Source organism: Pantherophis guttatus, chromosome 6, assembly GCF_059756535.1.
Source record: "Pantherophis guttatus breed Tessera chromosome 6, ASM5975653v1, whole genome shotgun sequence".
In the NCBI taxonomy this organism is placed as follows: Eukaryota; Metazoa; Chordata; class Lepidosauria; order Squamata; family Colubridae; genus Pantherophis; species Pantherophis guttatus.
Window position 1 is genome coordinate 44418679 of NC_142068.1, and position 16040 is coordinate 44434718.

General features: G+C 36.6%; 2 protein-coding genes across 3 annotated transcripts; one reads left to right on the forward strand and one right to left on the reverse strand.

Moving 5' to 3' along the window:
• The first annotated feature begins 49 nt into the window (after positions 1-49).
• LOC117678566 (claudin-15-like) lies at positions 50-12101 on the forward strand. 2 transcript variants are annotated; one of them, XM_087872765.1, is made up of 6 exons: positions 50-1566; positions 3827-4117; positions 7464-7628; positions 8868-8949; positions 9542-9643; positions 11036-12101. In XM_087872765.1, the coding sequence occupies exons 2-5, from the start codon at positions 3907-3909 to the stop codon at positions 9633-9635; spliced, it is 552 nt and encodes a 183-aa protein (XP_087728891.1). In that variant the 5' UTR covers positions 50-1566; positions 3827-3906; the 3' UTR covers positions 9636-9643; positions 11036-12101. The 2 variants fall into 2 exon arrangements, with proteins under 2 accessions (XP_087728891.1, XP_034295704.1); XM_034439813.3 differs by lacking the exon at positions 50-1566 and having other exon boundaries at positions 3824-4117; positions 9542-9652; positions 11036-11113.
• On the reverse strand, positions 11009-15137 carry DUSP28 (dual specificity phosphatase 28). The gene is made up of 2 exons (XM_034439814.3): positions 14630-15137; positions 11009-12691 (listed from the first exon to the last, which is right to left on the reverse strand). Exons 1-2 carry the CDS (start codon positions 14975-14977, stop codon positions 12524-12526), a joined length of 516 nt encoding a protein of 171 aa, XP_034295705.2. The 5' UTR covers positions 14978-15137; the 3' UTR covers positions 11009-12523.
• Positions 15138-16040: the final 903 nt, after the last annotated feature.

Consider the following 16040-nt stretch of genomic DNA (forward strand, 5'->3'; position numbering starts at 1 on the left):
CTTCAAAGGCCAAATGACTTGTTGCCGCCCGCTTTCGCCCCCCTCCCCACGCGTTCCGTTCTAGTCTTTAAGCGCCATTTTAAAACAATTGAGGTCGTTCTTCCGCCTTTTAAAAAAGTTTATTTCCGCGCATCTCAAAGCTGACTCGCAAACAGTGACTTTGCCCTTGTAAAAGATGTTTGGGTAGTATAACATACGGAAAGAAGAAACAAAGTGCGTTCATTAATGTGGGCAAGAGCAATAAGAAGCAGAAGTCACTGCCAGGAGCATCTGCTCTGAAGAGTTATTGCTGTGACCAGCAGAGCTCTGGAAGCAGCCATGAAGAACACCTGCATTATAATGGATTTCTGGACTAGTACATTTCCAGAGGAAAGACCGCTATTCAGTATCTGTAGCATTTAATTTTGTCCATATAGAAAAGATTACAGATAATCTTGTGAGGATGTTTGAAGCAGGGCTTCTGAATTTAGGATTTCAGCATCTTTTCACTAACTGTGAAGTCTTTGGTGCTCTCTGAGTTTGGTTATTTGCTTGCAGATGTTTCATTACCCGACTACATAGCAACATCTATGCAAGTAAATGTGGAGCTTGCTTCCTGTTATATACAGTAGCTTGCCATTGTATTATTTGTATACAGTATACAGTAGTTTGTATACAGCTTGTATACAGTAGTTTGCCATTAAGTTAACTATATAGTTAATCCCAGGAACTAGGGCAAAATGATCAAATTAAGTGTGTATAAAAGTATAAATTCTTGTACTTCTGGTAAACGTCACCTTTCTGTGATATTCGGCACTGTAAGAAGTTAACACCACCCCTCTCCTAGAAAAATGAAATAGTCTAGGAAATATTTAAAAGGCACAATATTGTATTTTCCCTAAAGGAGAAACATGTTTCTAAAGACATAAACTCAGCTTCCTGCCCCCCCCCAAAGCAGATATTTTGGTGCCAACCTATCTACAAGACAAAAGGCTGGGCCAGCTTATCTACAAAACAAAAGATCTTCACCTTCAGGACATGATAGGATTAGCCCTCACTCAAGATCCAAACCAGAACAAAGCCATTAAGCCATAATAGGAATTGCCCAAGCCCCTTCATTACATCATCACCTAGCAAGATTCAACCAGGCTTGGGACTCAAGACAACCTACAAAGTTACCCCTGCGTGGCCCCATGGGAGTCTGACAGCCAATCAGAGTACATTTATTTTATTTTTATTTGTTTGTTTGTCAAACGTACATGATAGCAGGTATGAATATGAACATGGACATGAATGAAGGAAATGAATACAAATAAATGGGGACAGGAGGACAGGGACGGTAGGCACACTGGTGGGCTCATGCACACCCCTTTACAGACCTCAGGAACGGCATGAGGTCCACAGTAGACAGTTTAAGGTTGAAGCTGTGAGGGTTTGAAGATGTAACAATGGAGTCAGAGCATTTCAGGTGTTGACTGTTGCTGAAGTCATATTTTCTGCAATCGAGTTTGAAGCTGTTTACCTTGAGTTTGTATCGATTGTTTGCCCATGTATTATTGAGGATGAAGCTGAAGAAGTCGTTGACAGGTAAGACATTGTAGCAGACAATTTCTTACACACATTTCTTACACAAGAACAGAAAGCTCTAAGGCGAGGCCGAAGAGAGGGTATAAATTTCTCTCCCTCTCTCACCCATGTGCTCTTTTTTGCCCAGGACCTCAAACCAATGGTGGTCCTGTCCACCATTAAACCATCTTTCCAAGCAGTCTCCATGTTTCCAGTGTCTTTCTTCACACTTGGAACTGAACCCTGATGAACATTTCTTCCAACAGCACCCAAACTTTTTTTTTTTAGTTGTGGACCTGTCCATTTTGGATAACGTAATCCTCACATATACCGTAGTCATTAGAGGCCAAAACTTGGTGTACCCTTCATTTAGGAAGTTATCATGTAATTAATCTTTCGGCTGAAAATTTATTAGCAAGAATATATGGGGCAAAATTCCTAAACATTTTAAAGGTTTTTTTTCCACTGCTGAATGAAGTGTCACCTAGCATGGTATGTAGAACTCTGAGTCCCAAAGCAAGCATCTCTGAGGATCCCCTAGTGGTGAGAGACTTAAGGCACCAAGCTCCCTCCCCAAGTTGTAATAATTGAGGGTAAGTAGGAAGGAAAAACGAAAGAAAACAAAAGAGAAGGGTCACATAGCCGCTTCTTCTCACTGCAGCAGCCTTTGGCCTGAGACATTTATGCAGATACAGTTTGGACTGCTTTATCTCCCCTTCTTTTGCAAGGATGGAGGAATATGAGAGTGAGGAGAAGAAGAGTGCAGCCAGGAGCAGTTGATGGGGTGAGGGATGGGGTGAGCCAGTTTAGTCTAATGGTTAAGTGTCGGCCTAGAAACCAGGAGACTGTGAGTTCTAGTTTTGCCTTAGGCACGAAACTCAGCAAGGGGACTGCCCAATCACTCACTCTCAGTCCACTATTCACGTTCCCTTCTTGCTTCTCTCAAGCTCTTCTGCTACAGTTCCTACCAGGGCCCTGCATTTGAACTACCGTATCTAGGCTGCAAAAATCTGACTACTGTAGCTACTGGATATGGCTACAAAGAAATACAGAAAACTCTAGGTCTTTGCTGCTATTTAGTACACCTAACCCTTGATTTACAACTCCAATTGGGATCAGAATTTCTGTTGCTAGGCAAAACAGTTGTTGAATGAGTTGCTCAAAACACTACCTTTTTTTGCTACTGTTACTAAGTGAATCACTTGGTTGTTAAACAAATCTGGCTTCCTCGTTAATTTTTCTTGTTGGAAGGTGACTGGGAAGGTTAAAATGGTGATCATGTGACCCTGGGACACTGTATAAATAAATGCTGGTTGCTAAACCCCCAAATTTTGATTTTGAGATGCTGCAGTGGTCGTAAGTGTGAGAATTAGTTGTAAATCACTTTTTCAATGTTTTTGTAACTTTGAAATTGGTGCTAAATGAATGGTTGTAAATTAAGGACTGCCTGTAATCATCCGAATTTCTGCACTGCACATCTGGTAGCCCTACCGGCATGATCAGGTTTATTGAAGATTTGGGACAAAGAATGAATTGGCAGGGAAAAATCAATAAAATCCAAAATGGTTCTCTCCATTTCATCATATTTATACCACCTGCCCTATCCAGTTTTTCAAGAGTTGAGAGAAAATTATATAGCATGATAATTTACTGTATATATAACATGTCCCACCAAATTGAAATTGTCTAGGTGCATTGTAATGATCTGAGAACTGGCAACTCCCTATGCTATGTAACCATTCAGATTAAATTAGCCCATATACTATATTTTTAGAATATCACTTTTTCCCTTGGAAAAGAAAAAACTCATAGAACAAATTTCATTAAGTTTATTAAGTTTCACTATACAACTCCACATATATTTATTCAGAAATACAATGGAGTTCAGTAGTCTTTGCCCGCAGTTATGTACAGGATTGCAGCCTTCATTTGATCAATGAAGTCAATGAACTGGCTGGGAAGCCTTGATTTTTGGAACAAGTGATGTAAGGTCTTAAATATCACTAAATATTTACCTAACTTTGGCAAATTGACTGTCAAAATTTGCTCATACGACTCAGGACTAGAAGTGCTGCATAGGGTTATATATTAAGTTTATGTATTTCAAGCAGTTTAATTAATCTAAATATTATAATTTAGTTAATTTATTTTATTAACTGAACTGAAACTTGAATGCTAATTGAATCAATATTTTATCTGAGAATAACTTTTGATAAATAACATTTATTTTTGCATCTTAATATAAACATTAAATAACTATTTTATTGCTTGCTACCAACAGAATATCAACAGATAGAAATCTGCTTCTGTTTGCACAATTTGAGAAGGAAATTGCTTCATTATTTTTTTTTTTGTTAAATAATGGCTTTGAGAGCTTTTCAAATACCAGCATTGCTTCTTGTTTTTCTGAGTTTTATATTTTTACTTGCTACTACTACATCCAGCAATTGGAGAATATCAAGTATAGTCAATACTACAAATTGGAAGTATGAAGGTCTGTGGATGAATTGCGAAGCTACTTCATTGGGTTTCATTCAGTGCAATACATCGTACTTGCTCTTAAGTTCAGACAGTAAGTTGTGTTTTTATATATAAATGATGGGTTGCTTTTGTATTTTTAACACTATGAAATTGCAATATGTTTATTTAATATTATATGTTATCAAAATACATGAAACAATATTTATGCAAATCTATACACTTTCATAGAATTCGTAGAATTCTCTGATTTAATACTGGGTTGAACTTATTTGTTACTGAAAACATTGACAGTGTTGAAAGCAACATATAGAAATAATATAGTTTGCCTGCATTTGAGTCATGTCAGCACTGCCAGTAGATAGAGTGTAGAATTATATATACTCTCTATGGCTTTCCTTTTCTTTGATGTTTGAACATAAGTCTATGCCAGTCTCCCTATTTTCTGATATCTGTCCCATGTGTATATTTTTTGTTTTGCATGTTTTATTGAATTTTTTAATATGAGATGCTAGAAAAGGCTTTAATTATTCTATCCTTAATATGCTGTAAAAGACTTTAGAACTTGAATTTCAAAAAGTTTACATTTATATAAACATTAAGACTGGAATCCTTCATGGGAACCATTGAGGCTATTAAAATATATTTGCTTTACTCTAGAAAAAGAAGAAAAAAATTAAAAAAAAGAAAGAAAAAATAAATTTTTAAAAAATCCCAAAAGTTATCACAATATAGAAAAAATATCATTTTAAACTCCATTTTCATAAATCTGAAATGAAATTGTCTTTCCGTAATAAAAAAAATAATCTTCAATCATATGATTCTTCCCCAAATCCTATGAACAAACTTATGAAAATTTGACCAGAATAGGACAATTGTGAGACAAGTTCATATTATATGTGTAAGTCCTCTCCATCATTTTATATTTTCAGCAAAAATATTATCTGAAACATCCAATAAATATGAAATAATTGGGTCCTGTGCCATTAAGAGCTTTGTAGGTAACTGCCACCAAGTTGAATTGAACCCAGAACATACTGGCAACCAATGCAGTTTGCAGAGCCAAGGTTAACTTATTAACTTATAGAAGCATAATTCCCTGCCCATGGTGTACTGTACCAGCTACAGCTTGAAGGTCAATAATTTGGTCAAAGACATTCTGGACATTTTACAATATTGATGTAAAAATAATAACCTTTAGGCCCACCACAACATGCAGCCCACCAAGCTGCCTTGTATGTACAGCATGCTACCGGGTTTTTTGGGGTGTTTTTTTTTTAAAAAACTCAACAAATGTGCTGTTGCTGCTTCCAGGAAGGAGCCATCGCTGCCTTGAAGATACATTGCCAAGGGCTTTCAGGCATGTGGAGGCTATAGCAAACAGGAAGACCTGCCACTAAGGCAATGGTCATATAAGCAGGGCTTGAATTGGTTCTACAAAACTAATTTGAGAAAACACCTCAGACAACCATTCCATAGTTCACACAACAATAAAATGAGGGAAGACTGAAGCATGTTCAGACTTACAAGATTTTGTTACCATAGTATTACAATAACAATACTGTAGTCCCAACCTATATGGTGTTGGTGCTTAATTTTGCAGAGAGAGAGACAGAGACAGATTCCAAACCTTCCTGGTATGTCTTTCTTTGATGTGTGTGTTCACATATTTATTCAGTGAAATAATTTGCTGAATTGAAAAATATCTACATTTGAAGTCTATATTTATATTATGTTATGAAAAGAAAATAATATAAAAGTTTCTTCACTCCAAAGTGGTTGATCTTTTTGTGAAGGCATATTATTTGATTTACCTTCAAATTCTTGCCATTTCATAGGAATTATAAATATTAAAAATAAAACAAATAAATTCGTCCATATAACTTTTTCTGTGTAAAAAAATTAAATTTGTATTTTGAGAGACAGAGTATATAAAATTCTAGTGCTTTGAAATAAAAGGAAGAAAAGCAATAATTTTATGATGGTTGGGATTGATTTGTGACAAGGGTATAGCTTTGTATAATAAAAGAACATTCTGCTTGTAAAGACTAATCTTGTGTCCATGAAATGGGGCAGTTATCTGATGTATTAGTGATACAATGCTCTGCATTAATGGTAATTGGTTATTTATTTATGTATGTAATATATGTAAACAAATCATCTGCTTACATACATTGAATAATGTCACATGCCCTCGTCACCTCTCGCCTTGACTACTGCAACGCTCTCTACATGGGGCTCCCCTTGAAGAGCACCCGGAGGCTCCAACTGGTCCAGAATGCAGCAGCGCGGGTAGTGATGGGAGCAGCATGGCGCTCCCATGTAACACCGTTCCTGCGCGAGCTGCACTGGCTCCCAGTGGTCTTCCGGGTGCGCTTCAAGGTGCTGGTTATCACCTTTAAAGCGCTCCATGGTATCGGGCCTAGCTATCTTCGAGACCGCCTGCTGCTACCGACGACCTCCCATCGTCCCGTGCGCTCCCACAGAGAGGGCCTCCTCAGGGTGCCATCAGCCAATCAATGTAGGCTGGTGACCCCCAGGGGAAGGCCTTCTCTGTGGGGGCACCTACCCTCTGGAATCAATTGCCCCCAGAGATAAGGAGAATCCAAGACCTTAGTGCCTTCCGCCGTGCCCTTAAAACCCACTTTTTCCAGCAAGCCGGGCTGGCTTAAGAAGAAATTTTAAATGTTTTAATTGGTTTGGATTTTTAATTTTGGGCCAAATTTATATATATTTTAATTATTTTTTAATATTTGTATTTTATGTTTTTTAATTCTGGCTGTACACCGCCCTGAGTCCTCAGGGAGAAGGGCGGTACATAAATTTAAAATAAAAAATTTTTTTAAAAAGATTTATAGCAACTGTTGGTTTATTTTTCTTCAATGTTGTTTACTTCTCATCTCCCCGAATTATTCTTTAGAAGCAAAGCTATACAGTACGTTCTCTCTTAGTTCTTTGCTTCTTTCAGATAGTTTAATGCTCCTGCTTTTCTATTTTCATCAATTGAAGTGTGCTGGTTACTAGATGTGCAAACAGTTGAGAGATATAAGTAGGGATAGTGAAAAGTCCCACGATAAATTCAGTAATTTCGTTTCTTTAATCAAGAGAAAAATATTATATACCTACCTAAATAACTCAGGTTGGGAATCTGCTTGAGGAAAAGGTTGTATATTCCCCAACTACAGTTTTTCTCTTTCAATATTTTATTTATGCATCTTTCACATAGCAACATGAGTAGCTGAGTACACAGAAAGTAATTTGAAACATCATAATAGATAGTTCTGACTACAAGAGATACTTGAATATTAGAAAGCCATGACATTCTGCATGCTATCCACTTTGCTTCCAGTCAAGTTTTGATTAATGGATGGAAAGGCAACATCCATCATTTGCTCTGCACTAAAATCAAAAACTCTGGTAATTTTTTTTCTCTCCTGCAGCTTTTATTCAAATATGTCGAGCTCTGATGATTACATCCCTGGTGTTGGGGCTGTGCGGAACTCTGCTGGCATTACTCAGTTTGAAATGCCCTCAGCTTGGTTTCAGTGATGAAAGAAAAAAAGGAAAGATTTCCATGATGAGTGGAATGGTATTTGCTTTGGCAGGTGAGAAATCGTATAATGGACATTTATGAAGGGAAAGTTTCTTAAAGCTATGTAGAAATATCTTGATTTATTCTTAACTGGTTCCTTGGGAGACCTTGTCATTTGTATTAAGTAAGGGATGGGATGAGCTAAAGGAAAAAATATATGAAAATAGGTTAATTGAAAAGTTTCTTTAGAGTGATTTGGAAAGCAATAAAAGTATAATTCCCTTAGATGTGTTCTGAATCTGAGTTATTATGACACAGTTTAACTATGTTTACTTAATTGCTTATGACACTTAACTGTCCCCTTCTGAGAAACAAACCAAACATATTAACTTTTTTTTTTTAAACAAATGACTGCTCTAAATTTATTTGCAGTGCTAATTTTTTATTTCTAGGATAGGTCACATTAGTTCTCTGAAATAGCATTGAAGAGGAGATATACACAGTACATTTAAAGGTGATTTTCACAAAATGAAAAAAGAATACAAGTCCGAACTCACTGGTATTTTTTTCTCCATTTGTATGAAAACAAAATATACTTCTTAAGACTGGATGTTTTGTGTCACAATGTCACAAAGAGTTATAACCCCATAAATGGAGGCCACTAACTTACAGAACTCAGCATCAACAGAGCCTATTTCTTTCTATTTTGTCATAGAAAACATATTCTCTTTTTTTCTTTAGGTGATTTTGCTAGTAATTTAATTAATTTTAATATTTTAATTTCAAGGCTGCCCAACTCTACAACTTTGGGCATGGTACAATTAAAGAAGAATGAAAGAAAACAACATACTTCCACAAAAAGGGAACACAACCAACTGGAAGATTAACACTATAACTATAAATAATTATTTAGTGTAAACACTTCAGAACAGTAATTATATGGGGCTTCTCTGGGTATTTATTTCAGTTTTAAAAAATACTACCAAATTCATATGATCTTTCCTCGGATGTTTTAATTTTGCTAACTATGTGTCAGTTTGATTATATATGCATACTAGTCTGTACAAATCATACAGGTGCTTATAAATGAAATGGTCTTCTAAGTCCTTTCTAGCAAAATATATTTTAAGCATGACAAAAAGACCTTGAGTGAAGAACCTTCTTCCAATCTTTAAGCATTTGAGGTAGTTTTGTAGTTTCAAGGAATAGATCCAAAAGTCCTTTGTTTGCAGATGAAATGTCTTATCAAATGATTTGCATGACCGTAATACAGGTAATTTTCATCTGTATTTAATCTGTACTATTTGGCCAGGTGTCTCATCAATGGTTGCTCTTTCGTGGTATGCAGTAAATATTATAACTGAGGTTTTTGATCCTTTCTATGCTGGAACAAAGTAAGTCAATATTTCTGTATATTTTAGTTCTGTTTGGTATTTTTTTTAGCATTACCAAACAGCAGAGGATTGTGGGTGCTAATTCACATCTATTGTAATACGTTTGACATTAAAATTGTGTTGGGTTTCTTGTTATGTCTGTGCACAAAGATTAACACAATTAACAATAATGCTGTCATGCATTATTGCAATCTTTCTCAATTTTACCACTATTGAAAATTCTGGGAATGGAAAGTGCCCAGGTTGGGAACTTACTGGTTTTTCTTTTCTCAATACTTGATGTCTGTCTCTTGGACATATTGGAGTGCATGGGAAACAAGGACTCACCTTAATCTTTCTTCATCATTGATCTTTGTAATACAGATGTAACATATCACTATAGCCCTTTTTTATCATCCCACTTGTGTGCATTCATCCCAGTTGTGCAAAAAGCCTTTAATTCTTCCATCCCCGTGTATCAGTAGCCTGGAGTTCTTTGAGCTTTCTTCTCCCTAAAATCAACTTTCTTTTGTACCAATAATTGTAACATATAACAACAAAGCATTTGATTGTATGTGGTGTTTGAATATGATATGTATGATCTTTATTCTAGATATGAAATGGGATATGCATTGTATCTAGGTTGGACTGGTTCCCTTCTTTCCATAGTTGGGGGAATCCTGTTGACATGTTCATCATGCAAATGAAATCAAAGGTATTTAAGGTGAATTATTCATCTTTAAAAAAATCACAGGTTAAATAGGATTTGTCTAGAGTGCATTTTAAAGGTCCAGCTGTGTACTAAAAAGAGAAATTAAGCATTAGAATCACAAGCCATTTCAAACAGTCTATAGGAAGAAATCCTTTACTTTATCAGGGTTTTTTCCATTCTCATGGTAAAATTCTCCCCTTACTGTAGTTATCTCAGAATAACAGAACGTCAGACAAGAGAAAATGAAGACTGCTGATATTCATGGGGTAAAGCTGGTGGGAGCAGCTAAGCCCTGAATATAAATACACTCCTCGAGTGTATTGCACACTCCTCGAGAACACAAAAAATTCCCCCATGAAGTTTCCCAATGCTGTACTAAGAGGAGGCAGTCTTTTAGATGATCAGATTTAATATTTCATTTGAATGTTTGGAGCCATTTGTTTCTTCTCTTCTGGAGATTCAAGCTATTTCACATATCACAAATCAACATAATACACACAGTATATTCTTGGTATCCTTCCTTTTATCCACATTTACTTACTTACTTAGCATGTGGTATATCATACATGGACTAGCAATATATGTTAACATTTCACCTAGATTAGTAAAACACAATAAAATCTAAATGTGTACATAAAAGATCTGTGTTCAAATACTAATCACACTGATTCCTAAGAATACTTTTAGATTCCACATAAGCTCCATAAATATTCTCAGAAAATGAAAATAGTGACTCAGCCCAGTGCTTTTGTCATTTCTAAATTCCTTCTCCACCCCACCTCACCCCATCCAAATATAAGAATATAAGAACATTACAGAACTAGACAGATGCTGAGATTAGCCACAGCACTTTAAATAAACTGTTTTGCTCTGGCCACACTTTGGCATTTTGTGAAGGGGCATGCCACTTATCACAGGCATTTTCTTTTTGATACTGTCAAAATGCCCCATGATCCAAAAAAGATTGTAATGTTCTGGTCAATACTAGTCTTGAAAACTTTGTAAACTAAAATTCTGTTACATCTTTCATTTTCATCACCAAAAATATAAGCTGCTTAGACCCGAAACCAGGCCTAATTACTGTATATATGTGTCTGATTATATATTTAGTTTTATGTATGTAGATGTTTTCTGTTAGCCACCTTGAATGATGAGGGATGGAAAGGTGGGGAAGCCAACTACATTATATTTGCATTTAAAACTTGAAAACAGCTTAGTTTTACTCAGCTACATCTATTTCATTAAACTATTTGCACAGAATGTATGCTTTTTAGCTTCACATTTGTTTGCAGTTTAACAATATGGAGTGTCTATGGATTTGATACTATCTAGCTCAATTATAATAAACAAAGAGAGTGGGAAATGTAATATATTTATCTCTATTTTTAATTACAGAGAACATGGATATCGTTATGCAACTTCAGGAACAGTTAATGAACCACAAATTTACATCAAACAGGCTAAGACAGTCACACATGTCAAAATTATGCTTAACATTTTATTTAAAACATATTTACATTTGATAAACCAATTCAAAACAATGCTATGCAAACTTTTCAAAAGGAGCACTTTGCAAAGTATGCTAATGCGTACAACCCATATCTCCTTCAAGTGTTAAAGCATCCATTGCATCCTCTGGAAGGCTTGCAACAGCTGATGAAAAACCTTCCCTGGTTGCCTGTTACTGTGTATGTGCACATTCAACACAGAAACAACCAGAAATAGCTCTTGAAGCAGCTGCAAAGCGTTCCAAATAATGTAGTGCTTTAATATTTCATGGAGGGGGGCTTCACTTATGCTTACAGAGTTTGTGAAGCATCTTTGTCTAATGCTTTGGCACAGCCCCAACACATCTCTTCCTCTGTAACATTTACCTTAGTGTGCTCTCCCATTTGCTAGCACCATGCTATAGCAATAGTTGGTGTTGCCATCATCTTATCATCAGTCAAAAAGTTTAAATTGTCTTAGCTATATTGGTGTTAATGTTGTGTTTTCTTCCTATTCTGACACTAAGAACAAACTCAAGATGTGCAAAATCTGTTGGGATTTGTAACCCACACTGATGAGCTTGGAGGAAGGCTCAGGAAGGGACTTGCATGTGAGACAGAGAATCTCACAAAAAGGTTTTCTGCCCACCCAAGATAGATGAATGGCATTTTAGCTCAAAAGTGGGAAAAGGTCCTTAAGTAGCTTATCATTTTAGTCTGAATATTATAATAAACATTATGGTATATAAAAAAATCATGAAAATTATTTAAATCACATAATCATGTAAAATGACATATCTTTCTTTGCTAAATGTACTATGTCACATTATTTTGGGACTTTATAAAGATATAATAATATGCAGAATAAAGCTACTTAAAATTCTGGAGGATTGAGAGTATATTAAAAACAGTATCTGGGAAGGAGCTAATTCTGATTTCTCAAGTATTTTTCAATAAAGATAGATGATAGATAAGAGTTATCAAGTCATTATTGACTTCTGGGTGTTGCATGGACAAACCCATCTTGTTTTCTTGGCATCATTTTTGGGAAATTGCTACTGCCTTCTTCCTATGATCTTGAGTAACCCAAAATCACACAAAGTCACGCTCATGATCTTGTTTCTAGCCAAATTGCATTTAATGATTATATCAAAGTTGTCCTCAAAGCAGAAGTGGCACTTCTCCCTCCAAAAGATTTGGCCAACCCATTATAGCTGCATTTAATTATACTTAAAATTGAGCAGATTTCAGAGATTTGAATTATGTCTTATTGAAAGGTTTGTACAGAACTTTTCAGCTAGTTTTTTAAGACTGCAATAATAAAGTAGGTGATCCCAGGGCTTTTTTTAGTATATTAGATTCAGGTGTTACCTAGAAGCATCTTAAATCTTCCTCTTTAAAGAAATTTCCCAACATTGTAATCTAAATCAATGTATTTATTATGTGAAATTGTATTTGAAGAAAGACTTCTTTGCTGCTGTCTTTGCAAATGGTCTTCATATTTCTGCAGCTGAGACCAAAATCCTGCATTAGGCTCTGCCGTTGGTCTGGCATTCTTCACAATCTACAGGGTAGGGGGGAAAGCACATTGCATTTATTATAAGGACTTTTTCTCCCAAGCCTTTTGTCCTTATAAATTATAAAAAATATAGAATGCAATTGTTATAAGAATTATAGTTCAGTGGTAGAACAAGTATTTTGTATGCAACAGGTCCAAGGTCCCATCCCAATCATTTCCAGTGAAAAGGATAAAACAGCTATGAGAGGGAAGATGCCACCACACCCAAGGTCTACTGCTAATCAGAGCAAAAGATGATAAGGTAGAAAGAAGTCTGATATGAAATAAGGCAACTTCCTGAATGTAGCCTTTTCCCAATAGCTCTGGCAGGGCTATGAAGTTAGAAAGCAGTTTGATAGACCAACTTATTCTTGTTGGGAGGTTGTTACTTCCCTCCTAACTTCCTGCTTTTGTCATTTTTTAAAACTTTCTTTCTGATTGGAGTCGATGACCAAGGACAGAGATGGCTAACCTTTTTGCTGTCACGTGCCAAGTGGGGACAGCGCGGGGAGGTCGCGCACGCACATGCCCACATTCATAATTCAAGGTGCCCCGTGCATGCGTGCACAACCCCCCTGCGCTCCCCCCACTTTTGGCATGTGATGACACAGTGGACTCGGTAGGCCTGTTTTTCACCCTCCCCAGGCTCCACCCCACTGGAGGCCCTCCGGAGGCTGGAAACAGCCTGTTTCCCAACTTCCGGTGGGACCAGAAGACCCATTTTTCGCCCTTTCAAGGCTTCCAAGGCTTTCTAGGAGCCTGGGAAGGCCGAAAACAGCCTTCCCCCCCCCCAAGTTCCCGGGAAGCCCTCCGGTGGCCGGAAATGGCCCATTTTCCGACTTCCGGTGGTACCGGAAAGCCTGAAAATCAGCTGGACAGCATGCACATGCACGCTGGAACTGAGCTAGGGCAATGCTCGCATGCCCACCAATATGGCTCCACGTGCCACCTGTGCCTAGGTTCGCCATCATGGACCAAGGATTAGAGAGGCATACTCATAATTTGGAGAAGGTATGATTTGAATTGGATAAACTCAATATTTAGATGTGTGCATCTAAAGACTGGTTTAGCTTTCTGTGACATAGCTGAAGTGCAATTTGCAAATAAAGAAAAATATTAAATTGTGTTAGGCAAAGAAGCAGGAATTGATGCCCACCATTTATGAATTGGATTGTATAGAATAAATTAAAGTTAATGAAATGATTTCAAGAAATACTAAGGAACACACACACCCCCAACATTTCTTTCTAGAGTCAAGATTGAAGGCTATACTAATTCTGGAGTAATACATTATTGTTTAAGAAAGTCAGAAGTTTGGCTCAAGCAGCAACATCTCTCATATCCACACATTTCCTGTTTAACATTGTTGCTCAGTCAAGAAACAACACAAAAACTGATAGCAGATGAGAAATTATAGCATGAGTATCTAACTTTGAATCTCAGGGTGGGAGAACATGAATTATTTTGCTTTCCATAGGAAAAAAAAAGAAAATAGAGAAATAAGTGATGCTTCTCAAAGCTTGCAAGTAAAAGTAGCATAGACATTTCATTTTTGAAATGTCTGGCATTAACAAAATATTATATTATATAATTGTTGGAAGTATAAACTTTTATCAATTAAGTTGACAAATTTCAGTTTATGGATTTTTTTTGCTTTCAATCATATATTAAAATAATTTACATTTAGTCTTCAGAGTTCACTTTTTTTACGTTCCCATTAGAGTTAATCAGATGAGATTTAAATTAGCTATTATCATAATTCAATTGTGTTTTGGCACTTTCATTAAATTCCTTTATAAAACAAAATGCTGAATCATTGTTACTGAGATGGCCAATGTATTCCATCCAGTTAAATATTTAAGTATTTGTTTCATACACCGTCAAAATATAAGTCCATTTAATCAGATACAGAAGTAATTTTTATTTTCAGCATGCTCACAGTACCTCAAAGGCATCCTTCAGCCTGAGCTTTCGATGCTTCATCAAGTAAGCAGTGCAGATAGTTGTAGATCTGCTGCGACCATTTTTACAGTACACTAAGCACTTTCCGCCTCTTTGGATGGTGTCTTCCATGGCATCGCTGCAATGCTCAAAATACTTATACAGGTCCTCCGAAGGATCATCAAAGACAGGGATTCTCAGCAATTGGCCTTGCTGAAAGCTTGGGAAGGGCTGCTGTCTGGAGACATTGATACAGAACGTGATTCTCTCTTGACTAAGGAGACTCTCACAGCAGGCTGACCTAGAATTGCTAATGAACAAGGAATCAGAGACCTTGCAGAGGGACAACATTTGGTGGTGAATGACAATATCACAGCAAGAGAAGTGCTGCTTAAGATTTCGGGGGGGTGGGGGGGCTGAGAAGAACAGGAAATATGGGATGCCCAAAAGTAGCGTGAGGGTAGATTGTTTGGATCGCTTGTTCTTTAGCCGTCTGTGCACTGTGCTATATTTATTCTGCTGGCAGCCTCAAGGATTATATTACAGACTGTTCCACCCTTCTCTAAAATTGCAGCAGTTTGATTTGAGCCTGTTTTATACAGCAAATATATTCAGTTCAGTAGTCTAGCTCCGGATCAATAAACCAAAGCAATAAGGCCCTTCAAATCTACAGGGGGAGCATAAGCTATGTTTGAAAGCATTTAGCATGCTGCAAGACCACAATAACACAACAAAGCAGCTGATTAGATTTCCTAGTACAGTATTGGATAAGAGTGATCTTAATCATGGTATCAATGTGTCAATATTTATCAAAGTCAAGCTAATGTGTTGAAAACTTTAATCAGTAGAGAAATGATTATATAATGTATTCTAACCCTGGTCTATAAAATTTCTATACTTACCCGAAACAGCTAGATAGTGGCACAGCAATCTCAGAGCTAAACTATAAGTATTTACCAGGAAGGACAAGTAAAGGATCTGCAGCTAGGTGAATGGGCTCAGTTACAGTGGCAATAGGTGCAATATTGGAAGATCTGAAATATCAGATTAGGGAGAGGTTGTCATGAAGAAAATCTATGTGGTCACTTGGAATAAAAAATGACTTGATGGCACATAATCAATAATCAAATTTACCAGTCTGCAAAGGTAACATTTCGTGCAAGGTAAAAAGAAGTCCTTTTGTATCACTGATGTTACAGAATGGTGGTTATTCCTTCTTCAGCTCCTTCATTTGTCCAGAAAGTTCATAACGAAGAGACCAATTAATACACACGTGGATATCTAAATTAGACTGGACATATTGATAGCTATTTCACATCAACTCACAAGATTCCCACAATTTTTACAACATTAAAAATAAAGTTCAAAAATAATTGTAAACGCATACGATTAATGCAGCATTTGAACAATATTA